This window comes from Cydia strobilella, chromosome 12 (assembly GCF_947568885.1).
Source record: "Cydia strobilella chromosome 12, ilCydStro3.1, whole genome shotgun sequence".
Taxonomy (NCBI): Eukaryota; Metazoa; Arthropoda; class Insecta; order Lepidoptera; family Tortricidae; genus Cydia; species Cydia strobilella.
The window spans coordinates 13,437,083-13,464,834 of NC_086052.1; the positions used below are offsets into that span (position 1 = coordinate 13,437,083).

The following is a 27,752-nucleotide window of genomic DNA, read 5'->3' on the forward strand; positions in this document are numbered from 1 at the left end:
ATATGTATTTTATGGGAAACCCGAGAGTGGTCCTATTTATGAAAGGATGTGCTCTAGTCGTAAAATTTTTAAATCTAGGCTTAAGTTCTGTCAAAACAATCAAGAGCAGATTAAGTTTGACATATTAGCAACACAACATGCAACTAAACAGTTTAGTAAATTTTGGAAAAGTACCAAAAAATTAAATTGTAAACCAAGTCGGCTAGTGTGGATGGCATTAGTGAAGCCAAAGATGTTGCCAACATGTTCGGAAATTATTTTAAAGTGGAGCCCCCTTATCAACCCGTGCGGGAGGGGTTCAGTGCTGAGTCCAACGTGAAAGATGCTTCAATTGCAGTCTCCGCTGAAGACGTCAGACTAGCTATAGCTAATATGAAAAGAGCCCATCGTGCCCCGGAGACTTACTCCGGGGCACGATGGGCTCAGCATTGAGCACCTTCAACACGCGGGTTCGCACATTGCGAGGTTATTATCTATGCTGTTCACGCTATGCTTGAGACACACATATTTACCTCCTGATTTGATGAAAACTGTGGTCATTCTCCTTGTTAAAAATTCTACAGGAGATCTCGCGGATAAAAGTAACTATAGGCCGATTTCTTTGGCTACAGTCACCGCCAAGGTACTTGATAGGTTTCAGGACACTTGTTTAAACCATCATGTTAAATTAAATGATGCGCAATTCGGTTTCCGTGAAGGACTGTCTACGGAAAGTGCAATATTAGCCTTAAAACATACAGTAAGCTATTATGTAAAGAGAAATACGCCTGTTTATGCCTGTTTCTTGGATATTTCTAAGGCTTTCGATACTGTGTCATATGATATACTGTGGTCAAAATTGAAGGAGACAGGCATAAATCCGGCGGTGACAGGAATTATGTCGCACTGGTATAGCAAGCAGATAAACGTGGTAAAATGGGCTAAAGAATATTCGGATCCGTATGTGCTAAAGTGTGGGGTGAGGCAAGGGGGGCTAACCTCGCCTAGATTGTTTAGTATGTACATAAATGAATTGATTGAGGGGCTCGGCAGCACACATGCCGGCTGTAGAATTGATAACGTTTGTGTAAATAATATCAGTTATGCGGACGACATGGTGCTGTTGAGCCCATCAGTATCAGGGCTAAAAAAGCTTATCAATGCATGCGAGATGTATGCGCGGCAGCACGGTTTGAAATACAACGCTGCCAAAAGCGAGTTCATGATTTTCAGGGATAAAATAAAGTGTCCAGCCTACACGCCCAAAATAATGTTAAACGGAGTTCCTTTGAATCGTGTCACTCAATTCAAATACCTTGGGCATATTGTGACCGAGGACCTGAAAGACGATCTCGATATCGAGCGGGAGCGCAGGGCGTTGTCGGTCCGAGGCGGGATGCTGGCACACAGATTCGCACGCTGCAGTGCCCAAGTGAAGCTCACTCTATTTCGAGCTTATCGTTAAAGTTTTTATACGTGTGGCCTGTGGGCCAGTTTCAGGCTGAAGACCTACAATACCCTGCGTATCCAATATAATAACATTTTCAGGATGATGTTTGGGCTTCCTCGATTTTGCAGCGCCTCAGGGATGTTTGCCGATGCTAGCGTAGAGGACTTTTATGCCATAATAAGGAAGAAGACGGCATCTGTGGTGCTGCGGATGAGGGGGAGCTCAAATAGCATCCTGAGAATGATTGCCGAAAGGTGGGACTCGGATATCCTCCGCCGATATACCGACCTTCATGTCGTACGACCTAGGAAATAAGTATTTATATGTTTTTATGTAATAGGTAGTTTACTAATGTAGTTTTATAAGTGTCTTGTAACTAACAATTTATGGATCTCAGCTATCTGTTTTTTTTTTTTTTTTATAATCCCAAAACCTCCCTGGCAACGAGAATGCACTTATTTTTACTTTTAGCCACCTTGTATACAACAATGACGATTCTGGCGGCGTTTCATGGGGGTGGGTCGTGTTTCTCAGTCTTATTTTGGTTTGACCAATCTTTGAAAATCAGAGTACTGTGATTATTTAATACTTATAAAGCGCATCCTCGTTAGTGGCACTAAAATGCACAATTAAAGTAATGGACTTTTCGAAAACAGGCCAGCATCTCAAACGAATAAAATGAACGAGTGCAGCGACAGGGTTAGTTGACATTAGTAACAAAGGAACCCTTAACCTTTCTGTCAGTGACAAAGGAGCGTAAACAAAGCCAACAAACGTTATTCAGCACGCGGATGTTGCGTAAGGCACGTAGATAATTTAATGAAATGCCTAGGCATTCTTACAAGTGCTGTTTATGCGATGGAGATCATAAGTACTGACCTGACGTTAGGTTTGAATGGAATGGACATTCTTAACCCTTAAATGCATGATTTTTTATTTTTGCCGGAATTTAATACATGTGTTACATAATTGTTTACTGATTGGGGGAAAAAAAATTAAAACATCGATTTTCACTGCTAAATCAGTGTTAGAATGTATAAATGTAAATAATAACATAAATAATGTAATGTTATTTATGTAAATATATAATTTTCAGTAAGAGATATATGAAAAATCTTACTAGTATCAGAAAGGTACACTATTTGTTATATACCTAGGATTAAGATTTTAAATATAAAATAATTGCTAGCCCCGAAAAAAAAACGCCTAAAACACATACTAAAATTCACTAACTTATCCAAATTTTCCGCCATTTCGTCTTAAAACAAATGTAATTCTTTAAAACTAAAATACTGCGCAAATTTGAATAAAACATCTGAAAGTGTATTAATTTACGATCAACATAATTATACAGGACCAAATCATATTTATCCAATTATGCAAAAAATTATGTTTTTTGTTGTGTAGGCTGCATCCATCACTATGCATTTATAAGGGTTAAAGGATTATTATTTATTACAAACGTAACAGTAGGCATTGTATGCAATTGACCTTATTCTCACAAGGGTATATTAATTAATTTACCTGATGGAAAGCGAGGACCTACTATGAAGCTCGAGGTATCAGTATATGATAACATTCACTCTTGCTTTAAAGAGACCTAGATCGCATGACAACGCAATACGAAGAAAAAGCTAACAAGTGTCTATCAAGTTTTTACTTATCTGTTTACCAGTATATGGAATGGTACGTCATCATGAAATGTATTACAAGAAAATGTTTTTTGTTGATAAAGTTGGTCCAAAGTCCAAGCTAACTCTGCACGGACTTTGCAATGAAAGTGTGGAAAATAAACGGGTAGGTACAATCTTGCACACTTGGTTCAGTCAAAGCCAGTATAGAGCTACCTTAGACGGAATTCATAGAAATATAGTTATCGAAAAGGCATTATTAATCTACTAGTATCTTGAGTTCTTGAATAAGTGCAATTTACGTAAGCCCACACCCCACACTGCACTTATACTTACTATACTCGTCTGTATACTTTTGCAATAGTGAGCGGTAAATAAGGTGCTAATGTTAGGATGCAACCTTGTGTTTGAACTGGAGACCTACTTCACAAGTCTAAACTTTGCGTAGGGAACGAGTGATGAAATCAAAAACCTAGTACCCATGGTCTTGTTTATAGGCAGGAGCAACCTGCTATAACAGGGACGCACAGCTAGAGTTAGACGTGGTTAGACCAATGACATTTTATTACTAATTGACGCGTGACGTTCATAGTTGACAATACTAAAATGCAGGCAATATTTAGTAGATGATTGTAACAATCTTGACACATTGGCGTCAGCCATCGTCTGTCACAGCCTATTTTCGCCGAAACTACTGGACCAATTAAGTTGAAATTTGGTATACATATGTAAGTTTGTAACCCAATGACGGACGTGTAACGTAAAATACCGGCCAAGTGCGAGTTGGACTCGAGCACCGAGGGTTCCGTACTTTTTAGTAGTTATAGCGGCAACAGAAATACATCATCTGTGAAAATTTCAACTGTCTAGCTATCACGGTTCATGAGATACAGCCTGGTGACAGACAGACAGATGGACAGACGGACGGACAGACGGACAGCGGAGTCTTAGTAATAGGGTCCCGTTTTTACCCTTTGGGTACGGAACCCTAATAATGAGAAAATTTAAAAATAAAGTTTTTCAAACTATACTGTGTTACATATCAAATAAAAGAGGTCATTGTGAGACTCTTAAATATATTTTTTTTATAATTTTGGGATAAACAGTTTAGAAATTATTCAAGAAAATAGGCAAAAAATTACCATTTATCTCCGAAACTACTGGGTCTAAAATTTTGAAAAAAATACACAAAATAGTTCTTTACTCACAGAAAAACCTATTAGAAACGTGCAGTTAAGCGTGAGTCGGACTTAATTACTTAGTTTTTGATCCGACCCCTACGGGTTTTTTAAAGACATTTCACAAACGTTTCACATAAAAAATACATTGTTTAAATTGTGTAATGTACGGAACCCTTGGGAGCGCGAGTCCGCCTCGCACTTGGCCTGTTTTATTTTAATAATCTGTAATTATTGTAATTTACTTAAGGGGCCCACTGAGTATCAGTCCGCCGGACGATATCGGCCTGTCAGTTAGAACAAAAATTTGACAGTTCCGAACAACTGACAGGACGACATCGTCCGGCAGACTGATAGTCAGTGGGCCCCTTTATAATAAAAATACAATGATATTACAATATATGGGCTTCAGTGAGTTTTCGCCGAATATATTCCATCATACCATACCTTAAATTTGTTTTCCAGCGTTTATTAAGGTTCCGTACCCAAGAGGGAAAAATATTTAAACTAATTTTGTACCCCTCACAGGCAAGCTATACTGAATCTACTAAATGCCTGTTAAGCAACCTTTCTGTACAAAAACTAATAGTCAAACAAGAGATGGTTTTGATTTGGTGTGATCGCCTCCAATGTGCCTCCAATAAATTAATCTATAACCGCGAACATCGAAATCTAAGTTTCGACTCTCCCTCTCTATCGCTTGAGTTCGCAAGTGACAGAGAAGGAAGTAAACGAAACTTCGATTTTCGACGAGCCCCCCAGCTCTTGCAGGGCCGCCAGGGCTTAACGTTAACAGGTTTGAGCGTGTGAAGCAATTAACGACTTTAATTACGTTGATCGTGATCATCAGAATTAGATTAAGTGTCGTTAAGTCGTTAACAGTAAAGGTTGGATATATGTAATTAAAGGGATTAAACCAACTATGTAAATATGTATATGTACATGTAGGAGACTACTAAACATCAAGGTGCATTGTATGTCTGTGTGCCAATAATATTTCTACGATTGTGTGACTCGTCTCTACAGTCTACGTCCACTACGAGTTAATTATTTCTTCCACCAGGCCCCAATTTTACATCGGTGACAGGTGCGACAATTGTCACAAAACATGACATATGTAGGATTATCGGTTAATTATAAAATTGTAATAGTCACCTGTCGCTTGACAATTGTCGCTCGACGTATGTCACCGACAATTGTAGCCGTGGTGAAATAGGAGCCAGGAAAGGAAATTTTCTTGTGCGTTGCGGGAGGTCATTTTTGATCTACACACTGGGGACCATCTGACAAAACTTGTAACTTTTAAAACAAATGAAATGAAAGTTATGAGCTTTTTTGAAACGGGCAGACGTCTGTCTTTTACCTACTTTACAACACAATACAAATACTCTTTATTGCAGACCTCAACAAAAGAAAGCAAACAGAAACACAAGCAGAGGTAAACAACAGGTGGTCTTATCGCTAAAAAGCGATCTTTTCCAGAGAACCTTTGGGTAGCGGAAATTAACCTACCTTACTTGGAACTTGAGCTTTAAAGATATAAATTTGTTTGTTTAATAATTTTGCCGTTCAAGTCAGCAGATTACTGAATATCTATTTATTTACAAAGCTCATGACCAAAGTGCGAGTACCTAAAATTCTTTAAAACAATAACATTATTGTTATGTAGGTTATTTATGAATTATCAAAACATTATCGTGTGTTATCGACCTATACAATAGCTTTGTTTTTAGACAAGTTGGATAAATAATATAGTACCTATGCAAATTCCATTAATCTTAAATCGTTGCTTCGAGATTTTTAACTATAGACTCAAGGGTAACAAAAATGGGTCAGTCAGTATCCAAATCGAACCGGTCACTTAGTATCCAAATTTCGATACGCTCTGATGAGTGTAGGACCATTTGGTGTTTCAGGTTGCTATTGTACTAGAGGTGCACTTAAGGTAAAGCTTATGGCGACACTACGCGTCTCGGTACTCCGGGCCGGTATTGTATTGATGACACAAACATCGAACAAGTACATAAAACGAAATTTCTCGGTGTCACTCTGGACTCTGCCCTCAAATGGGACAAGCATATAGATGTTACATGCGGCAAGTTGGCAGGCGCGTGTTACGCTCTTGGAAGGCTAGCTCATGTGTTACCTCAAAAGGAACTGTGCACCAGCTATTTTTCCCTGTTCCACTCAATTATGTGCTACGGCCTGGAACTGTGGGGAACAGCGGCAGAATGGCATCGTGTCTTCGTATTACAAAAACGAGCGGTCAGAATAACATCTATGTCTCGTCCAGGATCACCAGCAAAACAACTTTTTATAAATAACAACATTCTCACACTACCATCACAATACATATTTAACATCGCCAAACACGTACATACACACAGACACACATTTAATACAAGCAAACTCACCCGTACCCGGTTAGGAAGCAAAGAACGCCTGCTTCCCGCATGTTACCGATTGACTAAGTCCTCCAAGACCATGCAGGTGATGGGCCCCAAAGTTTTTAACAAATTGCCAAAAGTCATCACCACGATAGAATCGCCCAACTCATTTGCGCGTGAATTAAAGAAATGGCTGCTCTCCCATGCCTTTTACAGTCTGAACGACTTCTACGATTTATAATTTAATTAACATCCAAAAAATAATTTTAATGTAACAATACTAATTAATATGATAAGGCTCACAATTGTAAAATTAATTGACATATTTGTACCTACACAACCCAAAACTTTAAAATAATGTAATCTATTTCATGTAATTAAATGTAATTAAAATAATGTAATCTATCTCATGTAATGAAATGTAATTAAAATAATGTAATCTATCTCATGTAATTAAATGTAATTAAAATAATGTAATCTATCTCATGTAATTAAATTAAATTTTTGACGTGTAATATGTAACAATATTATTAATAAATGAGTATGAGTATGAATATGAGTATTAGGGAAGGGTGGTTAAAAATAGCAAAAAGAAAATGTTTTCTTGAATATCTTTTCCATTCCACTACACCGCTAATCTGTTGTAGAAATGACAGGTTTGACTTTAGTTTATCAACCCACCCTCGTAGCTCTTTCGCAATAATTAATACTTATACATATAAGTACAGCATATGATCACGTTTTTCCTAGGAGGATAATAACCAAACGGAGTAGCCATTAACAAGCGTTCTCCTCTGTCGAAAATAGTCGACCAATGGTCATACACAATGTATGGACTGACGTTTATCTGACATGGCTATTTTGATGTTACGTATACATTTGACGAAAAATTGGCAGACTTTTGTACAGCAAATTACAGACAAGGCGTCTCCGTTGGTTATATCCTAGCGTTTTTCCGCCTAATCATGAGATTAGAATTTTATGATTCTAAGAGAATATAAGTTTTGTAACAGAGAACAGGTGTCTGGCTATTATAATATCTTATGCAACAAAGAGTGTATGAATAATATTTTCATGGCTTTGCACATAAGATCGTGTACTCTAAACATTTTTTGCGCGCTTAATTTTGCAAGATATTATTGCGAAGATATAAGTACTGGAGTGATCCATTCTACAAACAGTCAACCTTTTAGTATTAAAAATACATCGGTTGCCTTTTCACGAATAAACTACTGATCAATCATAAAGAAAAAAGTGGGCATGTAGACAGCTTAAGTCCTGGGTAGTCCTTACGAGTTTTTATAAAAAACCACTCCAGAAAAGGTGGGCATTCATCACAGATCAAATCTATTATGTGAAGCAACAGACACAGCCAGTGAATAATAAAATAACAATTGTGTTTGTTCCAAAGAAATCTAGCCAGTATGTTTGGCATTGCAGATGATTATAATTAAACCTCACAGTGGCAACGGGATGAGTTATTTTGGTTACTCATATTCTTAGCTTTAACAAATTGTCGAGCTAGTTGAGATAAGTATTTTAAATCATTTAACTGATCATCTACATCATAAGTTCTCAAACTTTTTTAGGCCACTTAGGTGTAAAAAAAATTTTTTGCGCCCACCATCACAGAATAATAGCTGAATAAACGTATTTTTTCATTAATTTAGCCATTATTCCGTGATGGTCTGGTAATATCGGTTTGATGTCAGGGCACGTTCGATTTGTACCGATCGCAATTTATTTTAGTTTATTCGCTAAATTAAGCCAATCAAATTGATGATGATGATGATGTATTCCTGTTATCCCTCATTAGGGACATAGGGCTCGCAGAAGAATCCTCCATTTGTCACGATCTTGAGCGGCTACTTCCAGCTCTTTCCAGTCGAGTCCAGTTGAGCCAGCCTCTTTTTCAACTGATCGCCTCCATGTACACGGCCTCCCCGACCGTCTACTGCCAGCCGAATTCCAGCGGAGAATGGAGAATTGCTTGGCCAGATGGCTGTCTGGCCTACGGAGTATGTGTCCGATCCAACGCCACTTCCTTTCAAGGATTTCACGTCCTATGGGTTTCTGCTCAGTCATCTGCCATAGTCTGACGTTTGAGATGGTTCGTGGCCAGTAAATCCCTAGAATGTAAATCATAAACAAATGCCTGCGACGCATTCTAGGGATTTACAGGCCAATCAAATTATATCCGAAAAAAGCGTTTTGAGGAATTAATTCCCAGCAAGTCTGAAATCGTTGTTATAACTTCATCTAGTCCTAAATGCTTGTACTTAATCCGGGTTGGCTTGTGCATACATTTTTGCTCTTTTTCAGTTTTTTGCTTGTAGCTTGAAAACGGTACGTCTGATGGAAAATTTGGTCTAATCATGATGAAAATTGATATCTGAGGATCTGAAAGGTACCTTAATACATTCGTAGTCAGTTTGTAATGAAAACCGAACAAGTGCAAGTCGGACTCGATTTGGGAAAATATGATCTACATAAAACATGCTTTTATGCTATTACTAGTTTACCAAGTTTGTGTTATATAAAATTTATTTTGTGGTTTGCTTCATAGTGTGATCATGTCACTTATCATTCATATTAAGGAAAAAAAGCAGTACAAATGTTTAGGTAACTCCCGGTAACAAACCAGAAACAAGTCCTTTAGAGTCAGCTGCTAGCTATATGTGTCGTTTTCAATCAAAAGGTACCACATTGTCACTTACCATAAGGATGAAATTAGATTGTATCTTTATACGAATAACCTGTCAGAGCGTCCATAAGGCAAGCGACAACTTTTGATTGACACATATAAGGGCATTTTGCCATATACTTCTAAGGTCCATGGTATACTTTTTGCTTTGTTACAACTTTTATTTTTATAATGATACTTACTTAACAATTACAACAATATACCAGATACTTATATGTATACTTTGGACACCTCTCATGTCACTCCCCGGGTAGCCTGGAGAGTCTTAATAACGGGCAAGATTTAAGGCATGACACCTCAAGCCCTCCCCCTGCTAGATGGTGTGCTTAAATTACTGCACTAATGCAATTAAAACTGCACAAGGCCATGCAGTTGGCGAGGAACAGAAGCCTATGGAGGAACCTGGTTTTCCATCTTACCTACAATAATAACTTTCCTGAATTTAGTAAAAGCAATTCATCAGTTGTTAGTGTTACAAGTTTTACAAATCTGTATGAATAAATTAAATATGATATTTATATTGCATTATTTCCAAATCCACTTAGAACTAGAACCAATATAACAATCTTTGCTCAGTTTAGGACTAGATTGTTCTACAATTCTTCAGTCTTATTGGTATTTATACTGTAACCTTTACCTTTGAACGCCATTCTATCAATCAATTAAGTCTTGTCTTTCAGTGGAATGGAAGTATTACTTTAGTAATAATACCTAAATGCCGATTAGGTATAAGCTTTTTACCAAAACTAAGGCACTTTAGTTTTAAAAGTACACAGTAGTGATAGTTTTCACTAAAATGTTAAAAACTAATTTAATTAATATTATATTGTAATAACGTGTTGTTTGTAGTACATTAGTGGTAAATTTTCACTTTTTAGTCCTCCAAAGAACAAACCCTCGATGAAAGTAGCAACATACATACATACATACATATAATCACGCCTATTTCCCGGAGGGGTAGGCAGAGACCACGGATTTCCACTTGCTACGATCCTGACATACCTCTTTCGCTTAGCAACCCTCATAATAAATGTTCTTTTGCGCCTACGTTTAACTTCAAGAGCAAACCAAAAAATAAAAAGCTTACCTTATATGACGTAGTCTTCAAGGTAAACTCCAAACAGCTGAGAAAGTTTTTAACATTCAAAATTTTATCATACACCAATAACACCAATGATATGAATAACAAGTGACACGGAGAACTTCACGGTGGATTTTTCTTTCAGATGACTTGTATTTCAACACACGGATGATGTTTCGCTATAAATTACTTCATAAACGAATTGTAGAGAATTGTAAATCGATTTCATATAAAGTATAGGATTTTAATTAAGTTAAACCTCAGGAAATAAGTACAAATTTTTGATCCTTTTTAGACAAGGGCCTTTTATACTCTATCATTCATAGACAATGATAGACAATATAGATAAAATGAGTAAATTTTTAATTAAGCAAGCAAAGGCTTCAACAGACTATGCATCAAATGCCTTAAGGCTTCTACACATGGGCACAGAATAAGGCCAGTGAGTATTATATTCTTTGCCACAGACCAGTTCGGTTCCCGCTCTGAATTTCTGAATTTTCTGATAAATTCAGCTTGTGTGTATGCCCCTAAAACCTATTTTATAAATATTTTTGTCAAAGTTGTCAAACACATTTGAAATAAGAATCTGTCTACGTATTAGTGAAATTTAATTGAATCCTGCTATTTTAGAAAGTATTATAATGACCCATTAAATTTCAAAATATGTCTATCGAGCATCCTTGTGCCTGTAGCTCTCCCACGTTATGTTTAACGCAAAAATCGCAAAATACAACACAAATAGCGGCGGTAAGTGTTAAGCTTCCTGTTACAGATAACTTGTACATTATGGCATTAAATTAAATTAAAAAATATCTACTAAGCCTACTAGATGAAAAAAATCTTATATTTTGGCCATTTATTCAATAGTACGAAATCATGATTCAGTGTTCTATGTGTACATATATTATACTACTCATTGGCGCCTATTGATATATTATATATTGTAATGTGTTTTTACTCCAAATAAATATTTTCTATATTGAAAGATAGTTGAGTTGATGAATCCTTGAGAAGTATTGTAATTTTACGGTAGATTGTCACTCCGTCTTATAAGTATACAATTGGAAAGAACTAATCTCTTTCACTTCAACTCTTCAACTTCTCTTATCAGCATTTTGAGGAACTAGAAAGTGGAAGAGACTAACCAATTATTTCAAAAAATTGCGCTCTAGGTTCAAATATTTTCTTTATCTGTGGCGGTTATACATTAAAATTCATTCATTCATCAATACACAATCACTCAATAATCTATCTTGTCTGTGAAACGAACCCAAAAGTAGAGTAGCAACACGAGGGTTTTGTCTAGGAAAAATAGTAAAATATATATAATTCCCGTCCTAAGTCCGCGTACAGCTTCCACTGGATCATTTCAATCGATTATCTCATTCTGAGATAAATCCATAACATGCTTATGGAATTGACCGATGAACTGGAGCAGAGTGATAGCGGTATGGAGTCTTTGACAGCGAGTAAAGATGATACCCCTGAGCGTAAGCCTGAAGATAATTTCAGCCTGCCCGTGGTATGTGGTGATGAAAAAACGTAATTTCTAATTGGGCAATTAGCGTGTGCCAACTCTTTAATGTTCGTTTACTTTCTCTTTGCAGTTAGGATCTTCGCCAGAGTTAGGAGGGCCATTAAAGGAATATGATGATGTGAGTATATATTTATTTGGTCTATCTCAACATATTTATATTACTGAAAAAAAATCCTTATAATTGGTATTTCATCATATTGTCATGTTTCCAATATTTAGGTTATCTTGATAACATTTTTTCATAAGGTTATGTTGATTGATCAAAGTCATTGTGTAATTTAAATAAGGTCCAATTGTTTTTTTTTTCTTCTAGGAACCAGATGAGACCCTATCTGAAAGACTATGGGGACTGACTGAAATGTTTCCACAATGTGTCCGAAATGGAACATACACCTTAACTACCAAGACATTGTAAGTCATTCATAATATTAAACATTATTCAATTTCAACTACCCAATTTATAATATGAATAACTTTAGGGTTCTGTAATCAACCAGGAATATATAGTTTTACCATTGTCTGTCTGTCTGTCTGTCCGTCCCCGGCTTAGCTCAGTGTTTTCTTAATTGTTAACTATCCAGTTTTAAACCTTATTTATTGCATCAAAGAAGTTTTACTTCTGAATAACACATTAGTTTTTCTTTGTCATAGAAACAAGTTTGCCATAGAGATATAATGGGAGTTGAGGAACAAAAACTATAAATTACCTGCACTCTCATTGAATTTAACCTAAATGTATGCATTCAGGTTTCCTATATTAAGTATATCATCATAAATATATTGTGGCATAATGTGCCGCTTAGTGGCAAATTATATTCTTAATAAAATCTATGGCTTGGTCTTAATCCATTCTAATATTATAAATGCGAAAATGTGTCTATCTGTTACCTCTTCACGCTTAAACCGCTGAACCAATTTAGTTGAAATTTTGTTTCCAGATAGTTTGATTTCCGAGGCAGGACATAGGGTAGTTTTTATCCCAGCAATCATCCTTTATGGGGGTGGAAATTTGAATGGGGAATCAATAACCGCTGAACCGATTTAGATGATATTTGGTATGGAGATAGTTTGAAATGTGGGTAGAGATATAGAATCGTTTTTATCCCTGAAATAAAAAGGGGGGTGAAAGTTTGTATTGGGAATAAATAATTTCTAAAGTAGGAAATAAAACACAATATTCTAATTACTAATTCCACGCAGACAAAGTCGCGAGCAAAAGCTAGTTTATTATAAAGAAAAGAATAGTAATATAAGACTTTATTACCAATTTTTAATGTTATGAATTATAAGTTTCATTAATATCACTAATCCTCCCAACCCATTTCATAATTTGTTAAAGCAAATATTAAATTATTGAACATCTTTTTTGCCCAGGTCCGGAGCTAAAGCATTCTATGGTTTGTCCCGCTCACTGGTGTGGATTGTTGCCAGCTCATCTGTAATACTGTTTGCACCTGTCATTTTCGAAGTGGAGAGAGCTCAAGTAGAGGAGATGCAAAAGTCTCAACAGAAACAAGTGAGTCTTGCATAAATATCTCTAGATTAAGACCTAGATTTACAGTAAATCCTGCTTAAGAAGGTTTTAAAGGGACCACGTCAAAAGCACATCTTAACCGGCAGTGTAAAAATTTCAAAATTTATAAAATCAAGTTGCAGGGAACAGTGTAAAATAGCATAGCAGAAAAACATATCAAATGTTAACATATTAAATGGGTTCTACTGTAACTGGAAACTTCATACAAACATTTGATATCCTCTTGTATGGAATTTTCCAGATGAGATATGTTGTATCTGGATGGTTCCATACAAGTTAGATCCAGTTTACCAACCTTCATCAGTCCTGTTACCATTGTGTGTTGTTTCACTAGGGTAGGGTGTGCTCCCAGTACTGGTTTTTATTACACAATCAGCCCTGGAACCAGGAATCCTGGTTCTTGACACAAATTCAGTCATAGGAACATTCCCTAGTTGTCACTATGTTGCCACTTATCAATACAATACCTTATACAAAACTGTTTGCCATCTCTTGTCATTGGGTTTTGACGACTGGTCTGGCCTAGTGGGTAGTGACCCTGCCTGCGAAGCTGATGGACCTGGGTTTGAATCCCGGTAAGGGCATTTATTTATATGAGGAGCACAGATATAAGTATAATTTTAGTTGTTTCTTTCTTTAAAAATGTAATCTCTTTTATTACTTAATCTGTTTTATTTGTTTTACAGGTGTTACTGGGAACCAATACTGCCTTATCAGGGCCTATGCCAAATATGCCACCGATGCCGCGATAAACTATACGTAATCAAGCTAAACAATATTCAGTCATATTATATTGTTCTATCCATTATGTCGAAATGTCACCCTTAATGGTTTAATGTTAGGTTGTTAGTTATAAATAGAGTAAATAGGAATCCTTTATGTAAATTACAATATTTTCTTTTGATTTGACTTAAAGTATATAAACATTGTATTTATTTTTCAACATTTCAGTCATTGTCGCAATTCGAAACTAATGCATTTACCCATATAAAGTGAATCAAAATGCAGATATTGCACTCTAGTAATGTTCTACACTGAGGTTTTTGGTTTAATGGAATACCCTATTTCCTATAAAATCTAATATATTTAGGTACATCGATGTAGTGATATGATTTTTTTCAGTCATTTGTAGATAATGTTTTGTTAACAATACTTATAGAAATAAAATATTGTTAAAGGAAATATACTCTTTATTAGGGTTCCGTACCCAAAGGGTAAAAACGGAACCTATTACTAAGACTCCGCTGTCAGTCGGTCCGTTCGTCTGTCACCAGGTTTGTATATATGAACCGTGATAGCTAGATAGTTGAAATTTTGACAGATGTATTTCTGTTGCCACTATAACACCAAATACTAAAAACAGAATAAAATAAATATGCTGCCATACAACAAACGTGATTTTTTTGCCGTTTTTTTAGTAATGGTACGGAACCCTTCGTGCGCGAGTCCGACTCGCACTTGGCCGGGTTTTTTTCTTCACTTAATTTGTACCTTTACCTGACCAAATAATGAGTGTAGAAACCTACACAAAGGCACTAATGCGTTTGTATATAGATGCACAATAGGATAGGGTATATCTGTCTGTAATTAGTTTATGTAGCTTCAGATACCATAGTTAATAAAAAAATAGAGCGAATTTAAAATAAATCTAATCTAATCTAAGTTTTTCATACAAAACTTGTTTTTGCTCTATTTCGTTTGTTTTATAAACTGGAGCTCCTATATATTATACTACTCTTTGCTGGAGCTATATAAACTAATTTCAAACCCTCGTGGGCCCTCCACACTCACGGCTTCGCGCCGTGATTCGCGCATGAGTGTGGAGGGCCCTATAGGTAGGAGGCGATGGCGAAATATCGAAATTTATAAGAGTGAAAGAGAAAAAATTCTTTTCTGCCCAAATTTTATATGAATATTCTTTTCTTACCCCCGGTCGCTCGGTGGCGCGTCAACTACTTGTATATACTATGTCTATGTTCTAAACAATCGATTTTGTCTGAATAAGTTTTGATTCCAATTTCTAAGCCTCCATGAACTCGCAAAAAAAAACGATACTAGAGATGGTCGGTGATATTATCGGTTTTTGTATGGTAATTAAAAAAATGTTTTATTGCATTTCATCATAAACTTCTTCTAAAAATGTAAAGCATACGATATAATTATTACTTTACACAAATTTATCACCGTTACTGTTTAATTTTTACCGTTTCAATCATCGACCAAGGTATCTCTACCTTCCATCACCTTATAAACCAAGGTCTGTGGTAGAGTGAATGGTTTCAAAGAAACATTCATTCAGTCACTCACTCATTCAAGTTAACTGTCACTAGTCGTCACTAATGTCAGTCAGTCATTATTTTTTCGAATTGGACGAAAGGAGTTCAATTTGTCTTTTCATGATTTAAATTACAATAACCATGGCTAATACAGGCTTATTGCCATTTGTACGTGGAGTAGACTTCACATGTAATGATTTCAGTGTAAGTATCTCTTGAACGATTCAAATACCTTCGGCCACAAAAAAGATGATATCATATCTCTAACCTATGTCCTACTATTTTTGTTGTTGTCCTAATTAACTTCTTTATTTCAGGATGAAAAATTCCCAGATGCTATTCGATATATGACAGGGCTTCAGTGGTTGAGGCTAGACAAAACAAATTTGACTGAAGTGCCAGAGGAATTAGGAAAACTTATGAAATTGGTAATGAATCATTGAATAAAGTGATAAATATAGTTCAGCTTTATAAGCAATTTTACCAACTTATTAAACTGGAATCTTGTAGGTAAATATAATTTAATTCTTGTGAATTTGTAGGAGAATCTCTCATTGAAGAATAATAATCTGGAAAAGTTATTTGGTGAGCTGACAGAGTTGAAATGTTTGAGATCTCTCAATGTGAGGAGAAACCGAGTGAAAAGTTCGGGAATTCCCGCGGAACTGTTCCGATTGGAAGAGTTGACTACACTGGACTTGTCCCACAACAGACTGAAGGCTGTACCTGAAGGCTTGGACAAAGCCAAATCATTACTTGTACTGAATCTCAGCCATAATAAGTGAGTCACTATTGTTTTGGTATTTAATATTTTTATCTTCTATTGTATATTTTTACTGTATAATCAGTAGCCTATTTAATAAAGCTACAAGTTACAATTTCAAACATCAAACAAACATTTATTCAGCAAATAGGCCACAGGGGCACTTTTACATGTAAATTTTTACAAGCAATAAAATTAACCAAAAATTACAAAAAAGCGATTACAAATATGGAATCAAATTTACAAGCAGAAGTCTTTCTAACTTTAATTTAATTGCAGTTCCGCTTGTAAATTGTAACTTTTAGCTTTATTAAATAGGCCACAGGAAAGTAACTTTAAAGGCTACATTAGTCTTGTTGATGTACCATATTAAGTGTCAGGCCATTGTCATAGGTAGCGAACGCCAGCTCGCGAAAATAGATTCTACACCCCCCGTATATTTTAATGGCACTCCGATTCCTTACAGCCAGAGTGTAAAAGACCTAGGCGTCTATTTAGACAGCACCCTGAGTTGGAAGATACAGGTAGCTGAAATTTGCCAAAAAGTCACTGGATCTCTACATGCCCTTAACAGACTTAAACACTTTTTACCCGTTAAAACAAAAATATTATTAGCACAGACATTAATCCTACCCATAATTGACTACGGTGATGTGTGTTATCCAGACTTAAATGAAGAGCTCTTGAACAAGTTAGATCGTTTACTAAATAACTGCATTCGTTTCATTTTCTGTCTTCGTAAATACGACCATGTCTCCTCTTTCCGCTCTAAACTCGGCTGGTTTCCTATACGTGTTCGTCGAAATATTCGCATGCTTTGCACCCTCTTTTCTGTTATTAATGATCCCCAATCTCCCGAATATCTCAAATCTTTCTTCAACTACTATGGTGTTTCTCGTGTCCGTCAACTTCGCTCTACTGGCAACCTTTCTTTGTCCATACCATCTCACCGAACAGGTTTCATGTCCTATTCTTTCTCTATTCAGGCAGCTCGCCTTTGGAATAGTCTCCCTGTTAAAATTAGACAGTGTCCGAATAGATTTGCATTTAAAAAATCCTTACGTGAGTACTTTGCTGGCAGAACGATGAATTCTTAGTGTTTCTGTTTTGAAAGTTTCATCTGATATCTTATGTATTTGTATGTATGTATATTGTATGTATTTATATGAATATTATATATACAGATATATGTATGTATGTCTATGCCTATCCATTATTTAACTATACTTGTATATATGTAATCACTATGTTGCACCGAAATTATCTGCTTTGCCCGAAGGTTGACTGGTAGAGAATGCCTCATAGCATTAAGTCCGCCTTTTGTACGATTGTATTTTCTTTTGTGCAATAAAGATTAAATAAATAAATAAATAATGTGTTTTGCAGTAATTTTCTGTTCCTCTACTAACATTGTCTTATATGTAGACCATAGTATTATGAACCATAATTACCTATTTATGAGTTTGCTAATAAACTGTGTTTTAGCTTGTATGTCAAATTCTAAAAATAAGTTAAAAACTGAACCATGCATTTTTTCAGTGCATATTTTTAATAAAAAATAATGCAGTTCAATAGAACTGCATTATTTTTTCATCTTTTGTCGCTTATAACTCTCATGTTTGTTCATATACTCAGCAAGTCAGTAGAACAGAAGGAGGGAAGCTCTACCTTTCTCACTGTGTCGGAGCGTAGTATGTTTACAAAGCCAGAGTTCTTGCCCTATGACAGTCTTCTCGTAGTTCTTCAGTAGGATTTATCAGCAATTAATTTCTAAACACATCATTAACCTATTTTTTATTTCAGGATTGAAAGCATACCGCCTACACTTTTCGTCCAACTGACAGACCTATTATTTCTGGACCTATCTGATAATTTATTGGAAACTCTGCCACCTCAGACAAGGAGGCTGGCGAACCTGCAGACTCTGATACTTAACGACAACCCATTGGGGCTCTTCCAACTACGGTAATTAGGCAAATTGATCACTATGAGATTCAAGCCTTATTGCCTCTTTAAAGTCTAAAAATTCTGTATAAGAATAAAATATAAGAAGATGATATTATAGAGTGGTTATTTTTGCCGTATAATATCTAAGTATGCCCTATAATGGGTCAAAGGTACATGCAGATTTTACGAATGCGCTGCTAGTTCGCCTTTTGTGTATGGGACAGTCCTGGCTTGTTATACCAATTAAGTAATGAACGTGACAGGTCTTTGTTAACAGGCTCATTCGCGAGTTCTAGACGCGTTTGCCATATCTCCATATCTGGACCTTATTATCGGTTGTCTGGAAGAGATCGCTTTTTAGCGATAAGATCGCCTGTTGTTACCTGGATTTATTTTTCTTTAAAATTTCTTTGTAGTTTTACAAATTTACATGTATGTAAAATGTTGAATTTTGGTGCAATAAAGAATATTTACTTACTTACTATTTATCGAGTTAAAATTTCCCTCATGTCATTTTGTTTTTTCCCTTTCAACTTTTTCATAGACGAGCAACCATAATGTCATAACATTAGATTTAAATCCTAAAGTTGTGTCATCCTCCTAGAGTAGGTATTCTAGTTTTGACAGTTCAGTTTGTTTTGATTTATTTATTATGCAACTATCAGACTATCAATAAAAAAAATATTCTCCATCTTTATTTAAATCATCCTTTTGTTCCACAGGCAACTTCCTTCCCTCCAGAGCCTGGAGACCCTACACATGCGAAACACGCAGCGCACACTAGCCAATCTTCCTACCTCACTGGACACACTATCCAACCTCTCCGATGTGGATCTCTCTAAAAACGCCCTTACGAAGGTGCCCGATGCGCTGTATTCGCTGCTCGGACTGAAAAGGCTTAATCTTAGCGACAATGAAATCACAGAGGTGTCTCAAGGTAAGAAAATAGAAATTCGAAAAAACCAGCGGTGGCAATACTTTTTCCACCACACCACATTTTTAATGCCTAAAAAAAACTAACGAGCACAAGGACGTAAACCCATTATAATGAGAAAAACAAGTGGTCTCAAATATTTTGCATCAAGCCCTCTCAGACCTCACCAGGTGAGGTGACAGAAATTTTGGTCTATTTTTGTGAAACGAAACATTTTAATACTAAAAACTGGCCAAGTGCAAGTCAGACTCGCGCACGAAGGGTTCTGTACCATTACGCAAAAAACGGCAAAAAAATCACGTTTGTTGTATGGGAGCCCCACTTAAATATTTATTTTATTCTGTTTTTAGTATTTTTTGATATAACGGCAACAGAAATACATCGTCTGTATAAATTTCAACTGTCTAGCTATCACGGTTCATGAGATACAGCCTGGTGACAGACAGTCAGACGGACAGTGGAGTCTTAGTAATAGGTTTCCGTTTTTACCCTTTGGGTACGGAACCCTAATAATCATGTGTATTCTTTATTGTGTGCCTTATTGTGGTCATTGAGATCCTTGTCGAAATGCACAAAGGTTGATATTGTGCTGTAGCCTCGCGGCAGTTGACGTCTTTGGGGGTCAGAGGGTTCGGATCCCGATAATTTCTTCAGATAGTAGTACTGATTTTAGATCATATTTAAATATAGGTAAAAACGCGCACACAAAGTAGCAAGTGCGCTTGAAAATGAACGGTGAATGTGATGATAACTCGCTCATTAGAATCATAAGCGGCATAACAGATGGTGCGGATGATAACATATTCTTCACACTTATGTAAGCAATTTCTCTCAAGCCACTATTTAATATGGCGCGTGTCGCATGCCATTCCCTGACTATTAGAGACGAGTACAGAATAAAGACTGACAATCTTTGTAAAAAAGATTGATTGATTGTATTAGATATGTTCTAAGATAATTTGTACTTCGAATTTAACAGCTAATGTAGGTAGCGCTGTACGGCTCCGCACATTATGCGGTATAGTATGAATTTTCTCAAATGATTTTTAGGCCTCAGACCCTAATCCGTTAAACAAAAGCCTTTGTTTCTTTTATGGAGAGGCGCCTTAGTCGCGTGTCAAAACAACTGTGTCGTTAAAAAGCAACAATTGTGATAGAATTATAAGGTTCAAAATGTGACAGCTCATTCTGAGATAACGAGTTTGGGTAATGAAGGACGATCGGTTGCCTCAGAATACAGAGCTGCTACATAAATTTGAACCATATGAATAGGACGGTAAAATTTCTTTTTAAATGAGTTTGTTCCCGTTCAGTCAGGCAGCATTGGTAACCTGAACAAAAGAAACAAAGACTTTTGTTTAACGGATTAGGATGTCAGGCGTAAAAATTATTTGAGAAAATTTATAGTATACACATATTCATACTGTAGTATGAATAGACAGATATATAGACAACCAGGGTTATAACCTCAAAAGTTGACCTTTGACAATTCAGTTACCGTTACCACAAAACATAGCGCTATTTTCATAAGCATAAGAGATGGCAGGACAACTTGGATGCATATTGTAAAGAGTGGTCGAAAATTTTGGCGAATAAGGTCGAGTGAAACAAGAAGGTAGGACTTTGCCTATTCTTGTTACACTATTGAATAAAACAGATTTAATATTAGCTCTTAGAGGGTTCTCTCTGAGACATTAAGCTATTGTTACGGTTTAACTGACGAATTTTGTTATAAAGGCGTAAGCTCTGTAAAAGGGTTGAGAGATATGATTTTGATATGCGACCGTGTGTGTAGATTAAAAGTCTATATAATTTATTTGTCTCTACGGACTATTGAAAAAAAGCAAAACACCGAGAGAAATGGAAACTTCAAAGTCATTGGTCAGGCGAAAAGATTTTATCTTACTTACATTTATACAAATGAACTGAACAACATGTCTTAAGAGAAAATAAAATAAGGATAGATCGTAAACGTGGTGTTTATTTAATTAATGTTTATTTAGAGTAGCTATTTCCTGTAATAACTAACAATATTAACTTAATACCACCAGAAAAAAAACCTGACCTGAAATAAGACAAACGATTATTAGCTAATGGACGTTTGTAGCGCGTTCACTAAGGGGGTTATATATACATAACTACAATTTCCGCACACTTTACTATAGACGTTATATTTGCGTAGATTTTTGACATTCTTGATCCTCGCAGGCGTGGTAGTACCATCGCTAACGCTGCGTAAACCGCATTGCGAAGAAATAAGGTCTACGGACACATAGGAAAACCGCGACAGGAACTGGTGTATGAATGAATGATAGATAATATACAGTCACACACTATAAATAAACTTGACCTTATCTTCCTTGAACCTTACTATAATAGGGAGGTTGACACGTATTCAATTTTATAGCATTGTTTATCATAGTTAATCTTTTATTATAAAGTGACAAAAATATGTTGAATGACATCAAAACTACCTACAACTCCTACCAGACAGTTCCTGAGTTTGGAAATGTTAATTTTTTTGTGGCTTCCAAAAATGATAATAAATGGTAAATTGAATTCTCTTCAATAATTATCTTATAAATTTTACACACATCTTTCCGTACCTCAAAAGGAAAAAACGGAACCCTTTCAGGATCAGCCTGTTGTCCGTCCGTCCGTCCGTCTGTCTGTGAAGACCCTTTATTTAGGGAACGCGTGGATGTATCGAGTTGAAATTAAAACCATATACTCGGGTCTACAGCTTCTTGAAGCTGTGAAAAAATCAAACTTCGTAACGTAAAAAAAAAGATATATTTCGACACTCTCAAGGGAATCAATGCTTATATGGTACTTTCCGTTGACCTAGAACTATGAAATTTGGCAGGTAATATCGTCTTAAACTAAAAGTACAGGTAAAAATCTAAAAACTATAAATTGGTAAAACAAAAAGTTAAATTTGTACGAAACTCGGTAGGCGAGTCCGACTCGCACTTGGCCGGGTTTTTTATTTATTTATCCACATATTTTGTATCCGGCTCGAAGGACCATATGTACAGCCACACGCTAGGGCCGAGTACCTGGACAATAATGGGCTGCCTTAAAATGGATGAAATGGTACTCTTGCGCTGCGTGTGCCTGCACAGACTGCATACGATAAGGTGGGCAGCGATAGCAAGGGATCCTAATGGCCTAAGTCCCTACTTCCCTAGCCCTAAGTTATCCTAAGATAAGGATGTCTGTTACCGTGAGACCTAAGGTAACAGACGGATTCCTATTGGGAAGGAATTATTGCTGCCGATCACTCAGGCTCAAGTGACCGATTAAGGCTGAAGGTCTTATGCCACAGCAAGGGTACCTAAGAAATGTGGGGGAAGGAATCCTCTACTCTCAGAGAGTCGCCCTAAGCTAGCAGAGGTTTTGGGTGGAGGTAGTGAAACACCAACGGACAATTGGTATCTGATTTATTTACAATGTTCCTATCTATTTATACAATCTTCGTCTACAGCACACATACGTAAATTATTTTCGGGTACTGTCCGTGTAAATTGCAACTAGTGCTGGCTTATGCCCTAGTTGCATAGACGCGAGTCAGCACGAGTCAGTACGATGCGGTTACGAAATCTGTTGTTTAGACATATTTATTATATTATTATTTAAAATTTAAATCACGCGACAAGGCCTTTATTACAAATACCTTATAAACTAACATAATTATACATTTTATAAACTAAAAACTATTTAGGTGCCAAATCGGCATGGCTCCGTTAAATCCTCTCTCTCTCTCTGGTCTTTTGTCCGATTCGGCAGTTTGCCCCGGAACCTCCGAAACACGACACCCGTATTTACGAGGGGCGTTCAATAAATTCTCGACATTGATATCTTACAACCTTTTTGAGTATTTCTTTTGTTACTGGCCACTAAGAGTCATTCATAGACTTTAAAAAAAAAAGTAAAATTCAAACCGATATGTTCTTGTTTTTCTGCAATTGCCGAACAAACGTGAGCACCATGAGCGATTTAACAATGTTAATTAAATTAGAGCATCGAGCCGTAATAAAATTCTTGACCAATCAGGGTAAAAATCAAAAAACTATAAAAGAAGAAATGGATTGTGTTTACCGTGAGTCTGCTCCTTCTTTATCTACCATTCAAAAGTGGTCAAGTGAATTTAAACGTGGGAGAGAGAGTATTGAAGATGATCCTAGACCAGGCCGGCCTGTAGTAGCTACTTCACAAGAAAATATTATCAAAGTGGAAAAACTTATATTGGAAGACGGCCGAGTGAAGGTAAAATCAATAGCTCAAATAACCGGTCTTTCTGTTGGTACCATACATGATATTATCCATTACCATCTTAATATGTCAAAAGTAAGTGCGAGATGGGTTCCGCGAATGCTGACACCGGTTCAAAAAGATATGCGAGTAGCTTGTTGTTCCGATTTTATTGACCTGTGCAGTGAAAATCCTGATGAGGTGCTGCAAAAGATAGTTACTGGAGATGAAACCTGGGTTCATTATTATGACCCAGAAAGTAAACAGGAGTCCATGCAGTGGCACGTTAAGGGTACAGCTCATCCCAAGTAGTTCAAGGTCATCCCTTCAGCTGGCAAGGTCATGGCCACAATATTTTGGGATTGTGAAGGAATATTACTGATCGATTACAAACAAAAGAGTGTAAATATCACAGGACAGTACTACGCTAATATTCTACGTCAATTAAGGGGTGCAATCAAAGACAAGAGGCGAGGAAAATTAACCAAAGGTGTTCTGCTTCTGCATGACAACGCCCTTGTGCATACTGCTCATATTGCCAAGGCGGCTATTCTTGAATCTGGGTTTGAAACTATTACTCACCCACCGTATAGTCCGGACTTAGCCCCCAGTGACTTCTTTTTGTTCCCCAATCTTAAAAAGGATCTGCGTGGAAATCGATTTTCTGACGATGAAGCGTTGAAGGCGGCAGTGGAGGAGCATTTTGACACCAAAGATAAAAATTATTTTTATGAGGGATTAAAAAAAATAATAGATCGATCTTTTAAGTGTATCAACATAGGGGGGGAGTATATTGAAAAATAAAAATATTAAACTTATCGTATTTGTTTGTTTTCATTCACATACCGAGAATTTATTGAACGCCCCTCGTATTAAATATCTTGGTATCTAAAATATCTAAATAGTACCCGCACACCAAGCCTTATTGAACTTCCTGTGGTATTAGGTTGGTTTATGAAAGGTTTTCCTATAATATTCAATGTTTAATTATTTATTTTAAATGTCCGCCGTAGTTTCTAAATTCTCATTTACAATTTTCTTCCAGCCATTGACAACTGGCAGAAGCTAGAAAGTCTGAACCTCTCCCGCAACAAACTGACGAGCCTCCCGCCTACCCTGTGCAAACTGCTTAACCTGAAGCGACTACATGTCGATGACAACCAGTTGGACTTCGAGGGCATACCGTCGGGGATAGGGAAACTGTGTAGTATGGAGGTGTTCTCCGCCGCTAATAACTTGTTGGAGATGATTCCTGAAGGATTATGCAGGTATGTTGTAACACTAAACTGTATTTGTAATTGTTTTTTGTAATTTTTGGTTAATTTTATTGCTTGTAAAAATTGACATGTAAAAGTGCCCCTGTGGCCTATTTGCTGAATAAATGTTTGATGTTTGATTTCGCGCCTTTATCTACTGACAAGAGTTGCTTGACAAAATTTTTATGATCTGACTAATCCAGTTATCATGAGTTTTTCGAAACTTATATACCTACTGTAAACATCATTTTGTGAAAAAATAGAAGGAAGGCATCCTTCAGCACGCAATACATGCAGTTTCTTAACCGTATCCCACAAACGATGATGAAAATAATGTAAATAATCATTTGATGAAATTCTACACTAGATATTTATGCAAACATAATTGTAACGCGAAGCAATAAAATCCAAGAAAGTATGTTCCCCGATTCCTAAGAAAACAATTTTTAAATTCATATATATTAATGAATTCTCTCCAACGAACGTCTAGTGAGTTCGATGCGTTCCCGCTAACTCATTTACAATGCTAAGTTATAAAACACTTTTCGTTTCAACGGTTTTCTAATGGATGTGACTGAAGAAACGTTTAGAGTTCCACATTATTAGGAATACCTATGTGGAAGAAATTACAAGGGTTTCAGGATGAGTTTCCTAAAAATAGCAGATGCTATCAGTAATGTTTCTTTGACCGTCTGTGTGCAAGTCAGATGGTTACTAACTTCGGAGCATTGCTAGGATACGCAGTTTCTTTAGTAAGTTTATTTCCTGGATGGATTATAATGAAACTTTGGTCTGTAATTAGTTTATATAGCTCTAGTATATAAAACAAGCGAAATAGAGCAAAAGCAAGTTTTATATGAAAAACTTAATATATTATTTTATTTTCTTAACTATTGTAACTGAAACTACATAAACTAATTACAGATCTAGATATACCTTATCCTTTTGTAAGTATAAGCGTTCAGAGCAATGTAGCTAGTCGTTTCAAAATGAGAGCGTTTGTATGGAGAACCGAGCTTGCCGGGGACTCTTAATTACAATGCGCAAACACCATTTTCACCTCAGCAGCTCGAACAAGCCTACTTTCGTCACTCCCTGGAGTGAGGAAAGTGCGACTTTCCTCACTCCAGGGAGTGAAACAATGTAGCTTTTTAATGTAGTGAAGGCCATGAACCTTATACTTTTATTAAAAAAAATTTATGGTATGGTATGGTACGGTACGGTACGGTACGGTACGGTCCGGTCCGGTCCGGTGGTCCGGTCTTGTCTCGTATCGTATCGTATCGTATCGTATCTTATCGTATCGTACATATTATAATACCTTTTTTTCTGTTATTCTGTGTAATTCGATATACATTTTAACCTTTAATATGTTCTCACTACTGAGGTGAAAAATTATGTGTGCAACACGAGAGCAAAGTTATTTTACATCTCGTGTTTTTGAGTCCCTCGCTACGCTCAAGATTCTACCTTAGAATCACTCGCTTCGCTCGTGATTCAATTATAGAATCTTTCGCTTTCTTGGGACTCAAAATAAACACTCGCAAGAAAAACCAACTTTCCTCTCTTGTTGCACAAATAACTATTATATCGCTCGGAGAAATCTATTAAACATAAATAACACGAATAAAATTCGATTCATATTTTCACAATAGACATGAAGACCTTAAGACTATGAAGAATTGCGTAATAAAGTAATAACAGTGACAGTATGTTGCATAAAAACAGTGGGAAAACCACACACACTTATAAAAAGTCACGCTTGCCGCTTGTACGCCCAATGGTGCGTAAAGAAGTTATTATGATTTCACAAACGAATGGTCACTAAATAATATTGGCCATTACGTTCGCATCGTGTAATGTTTTACATTAACTATATTTATTTATTTATATTTATTTAAAATACTTTAGCGTTGCAGTAGCAAAGTATTAATTTTTGTTTCGTAATAAAGAGGCTTTTGAATTACGAAATAAGGAACAAGTTTTAACCGGACATCCCACGACTTGTAGTAATATAGGTTTGTGACTAGTTAGACCAAGACAAGTTTGCAACGATTTTGATAGCACACGCAGTACAAGTGTTATTTCAGACGTCAACCTTCTATGAAATTATGACGTATAAATAACACTTGCGCTGCGTATGCTATCAAAATCGTTGCAGACTTTTCTTGGTCTAACTCTACATAACTTTGAAATGAAATTGTTTAATTCTAAAAAATATTTTCCATGTGTCAAATTAAACTAAACTAATTAAACTAAAACCATACGAATAATAAATACAAAATAAATAAAACAGTAAAAAATCAAATTAGAACTTCTTATTAGGCCTGTTTCATTTAAAAGAATAAAGCATATTTAGAATTGAAATGATATATATTTTTTTCGATTATAAATAACAATGTAAACCGGGTCCTTTCTATCTAACCTAACCTTATTAATTCTAAAAAAAAACAAATGTTAAATGGTTGCTTGTGTAAAACCACTTAAGTTTAATAAACTGCGTATAATATAACAGCCTTATTAAATGGCTAAATTTATTCAAGGGTTCATTTCAAGTTTTTCGCTGTAACTGATCTTAAACCATAGGGGCTAAGATGGCCTTATCTTTATATTCCGTCACCATAACTAACAAGAATGTACCTAAGTGCGAAGCAGACGCGTGACACGACAGGCGGTAAAAGTGCAGCTACCCTATCCATGCTGTGATTCACAATTACTTTTTCAACACACTTGCTCAAAACGACGTTTTTATTCCACCGATTTTTGGCTCATAATCCTAGATATTAAACACGCGTGCTCTTTCAGTGTATTATTCCACTCGTGCTTTTTCATTATATT

At 36.2% G+C, this 27,752-nt stretch overlaps 4 protein-coding genes across 5 annotated transcripts in view; 2 read left to right on the forward strand and 2 right to left on the reverse strand.

Annotated features, from left to right (window-relative positions):
* Positions 1-10,712, reverse strand: part of LOC134746188 (inositol hexakisphosphate kinase 1) — a 356,169-nt gene extending 345,457 nt beyond the window's left edge. For both annotated transcript variants that reach the window (XM_063680512.1, XM_063680513.1), the window contains exon 1: positions 10,417-10,712. The gene's annotated coding sequence lies outside the window, so the exon portion shown is untranslated. The remainder of the gene's footprint in view (positions 1-10,416) is intronic.
* The window catches only part of LOC134746200 (essential MCU regulator, mitochondrial), a 158,494-nt gene that overhangs the window by 104,707 nt on the left and 26,035 nt on the right, over positions 1-27,752 (reverse strand). The window lies entirely within an intron of this gene.
* Positions 11,666-14,666, forward strand: LOC134746175 (mitochondrial import receptor subunit TOM22 homolog). Its single transcript, XM_063680491.1, has 5 exons — positions 11,666-11,935; positions 12,021-12,068; positions 12,264-12,361; positions 13,325-13,466; positions 14,171-14,666. The coding sequence occupies exons 1-5, from the start codon at positions 11,819-11,821 to the stop codon at positions 14,234-14,236; spliced, it is 471 nt and encodes a 156-aa protein (XP_063536561.1). The 5' UTR covers positions 11,666-11,818; the 3' UTR covers positions 14,237-14,666.
* The window catches only part of LOC134746202 (protein flightless-1), a 37,470-nt gene continuing 25,540 nt past the window's right edge, over positions 15,823-27,752 (forward strand). The window contains exons 1-6 of the mRNA XM_063680527.1: positions 15,823-15,964; positions 16,078-16,188; positions 16,303-16,541; positions 18,327-18,488; positions 19,193-19,407; positions 24,704-24,926. Of these exons, the coding sequence (XP_063536597.1) occupies positions 15,902-15,964; positions 16,078-16,188; positions 16,303-16,541; positions 18,327-18,488; positions 19,193-19,407; positions 24,704-24,926 (1,013 nt within the window). The 5' untranslated portion in view covers positions 15,823-15,901. The remainder of the gene's footprint in view (positions 15,965-16,077; positions 16,189-16,302; positions 16,542-18,326; positions 18,489-19,192; positions 19,408-24,703; positions 24,927-27,752) is intronic.

Coding starts and splice junctions, on each gene's coding strand:
- LOC134746175 (XM_063680491.1), top strand. CDS start 11,819: ATGCTTATGGAATTGACCGATGAACTGGAGCAGAGTGATAGCGGTATG. Junction 11,936..12,020: donor ATAATTTCAGCCTGCCCGTG/GTATGTGGTGAT, acceptor TTCTCTTTGCAG/TTAGGATCTTCGCCAGAGTT. Junction 12,362..13,324: donor ACCTTAACTACCAAGACATT/GTAAGTCATTCA, acceptor TTTTTTGCCCAG/GTCCGGAGCTAAAGCATTCT.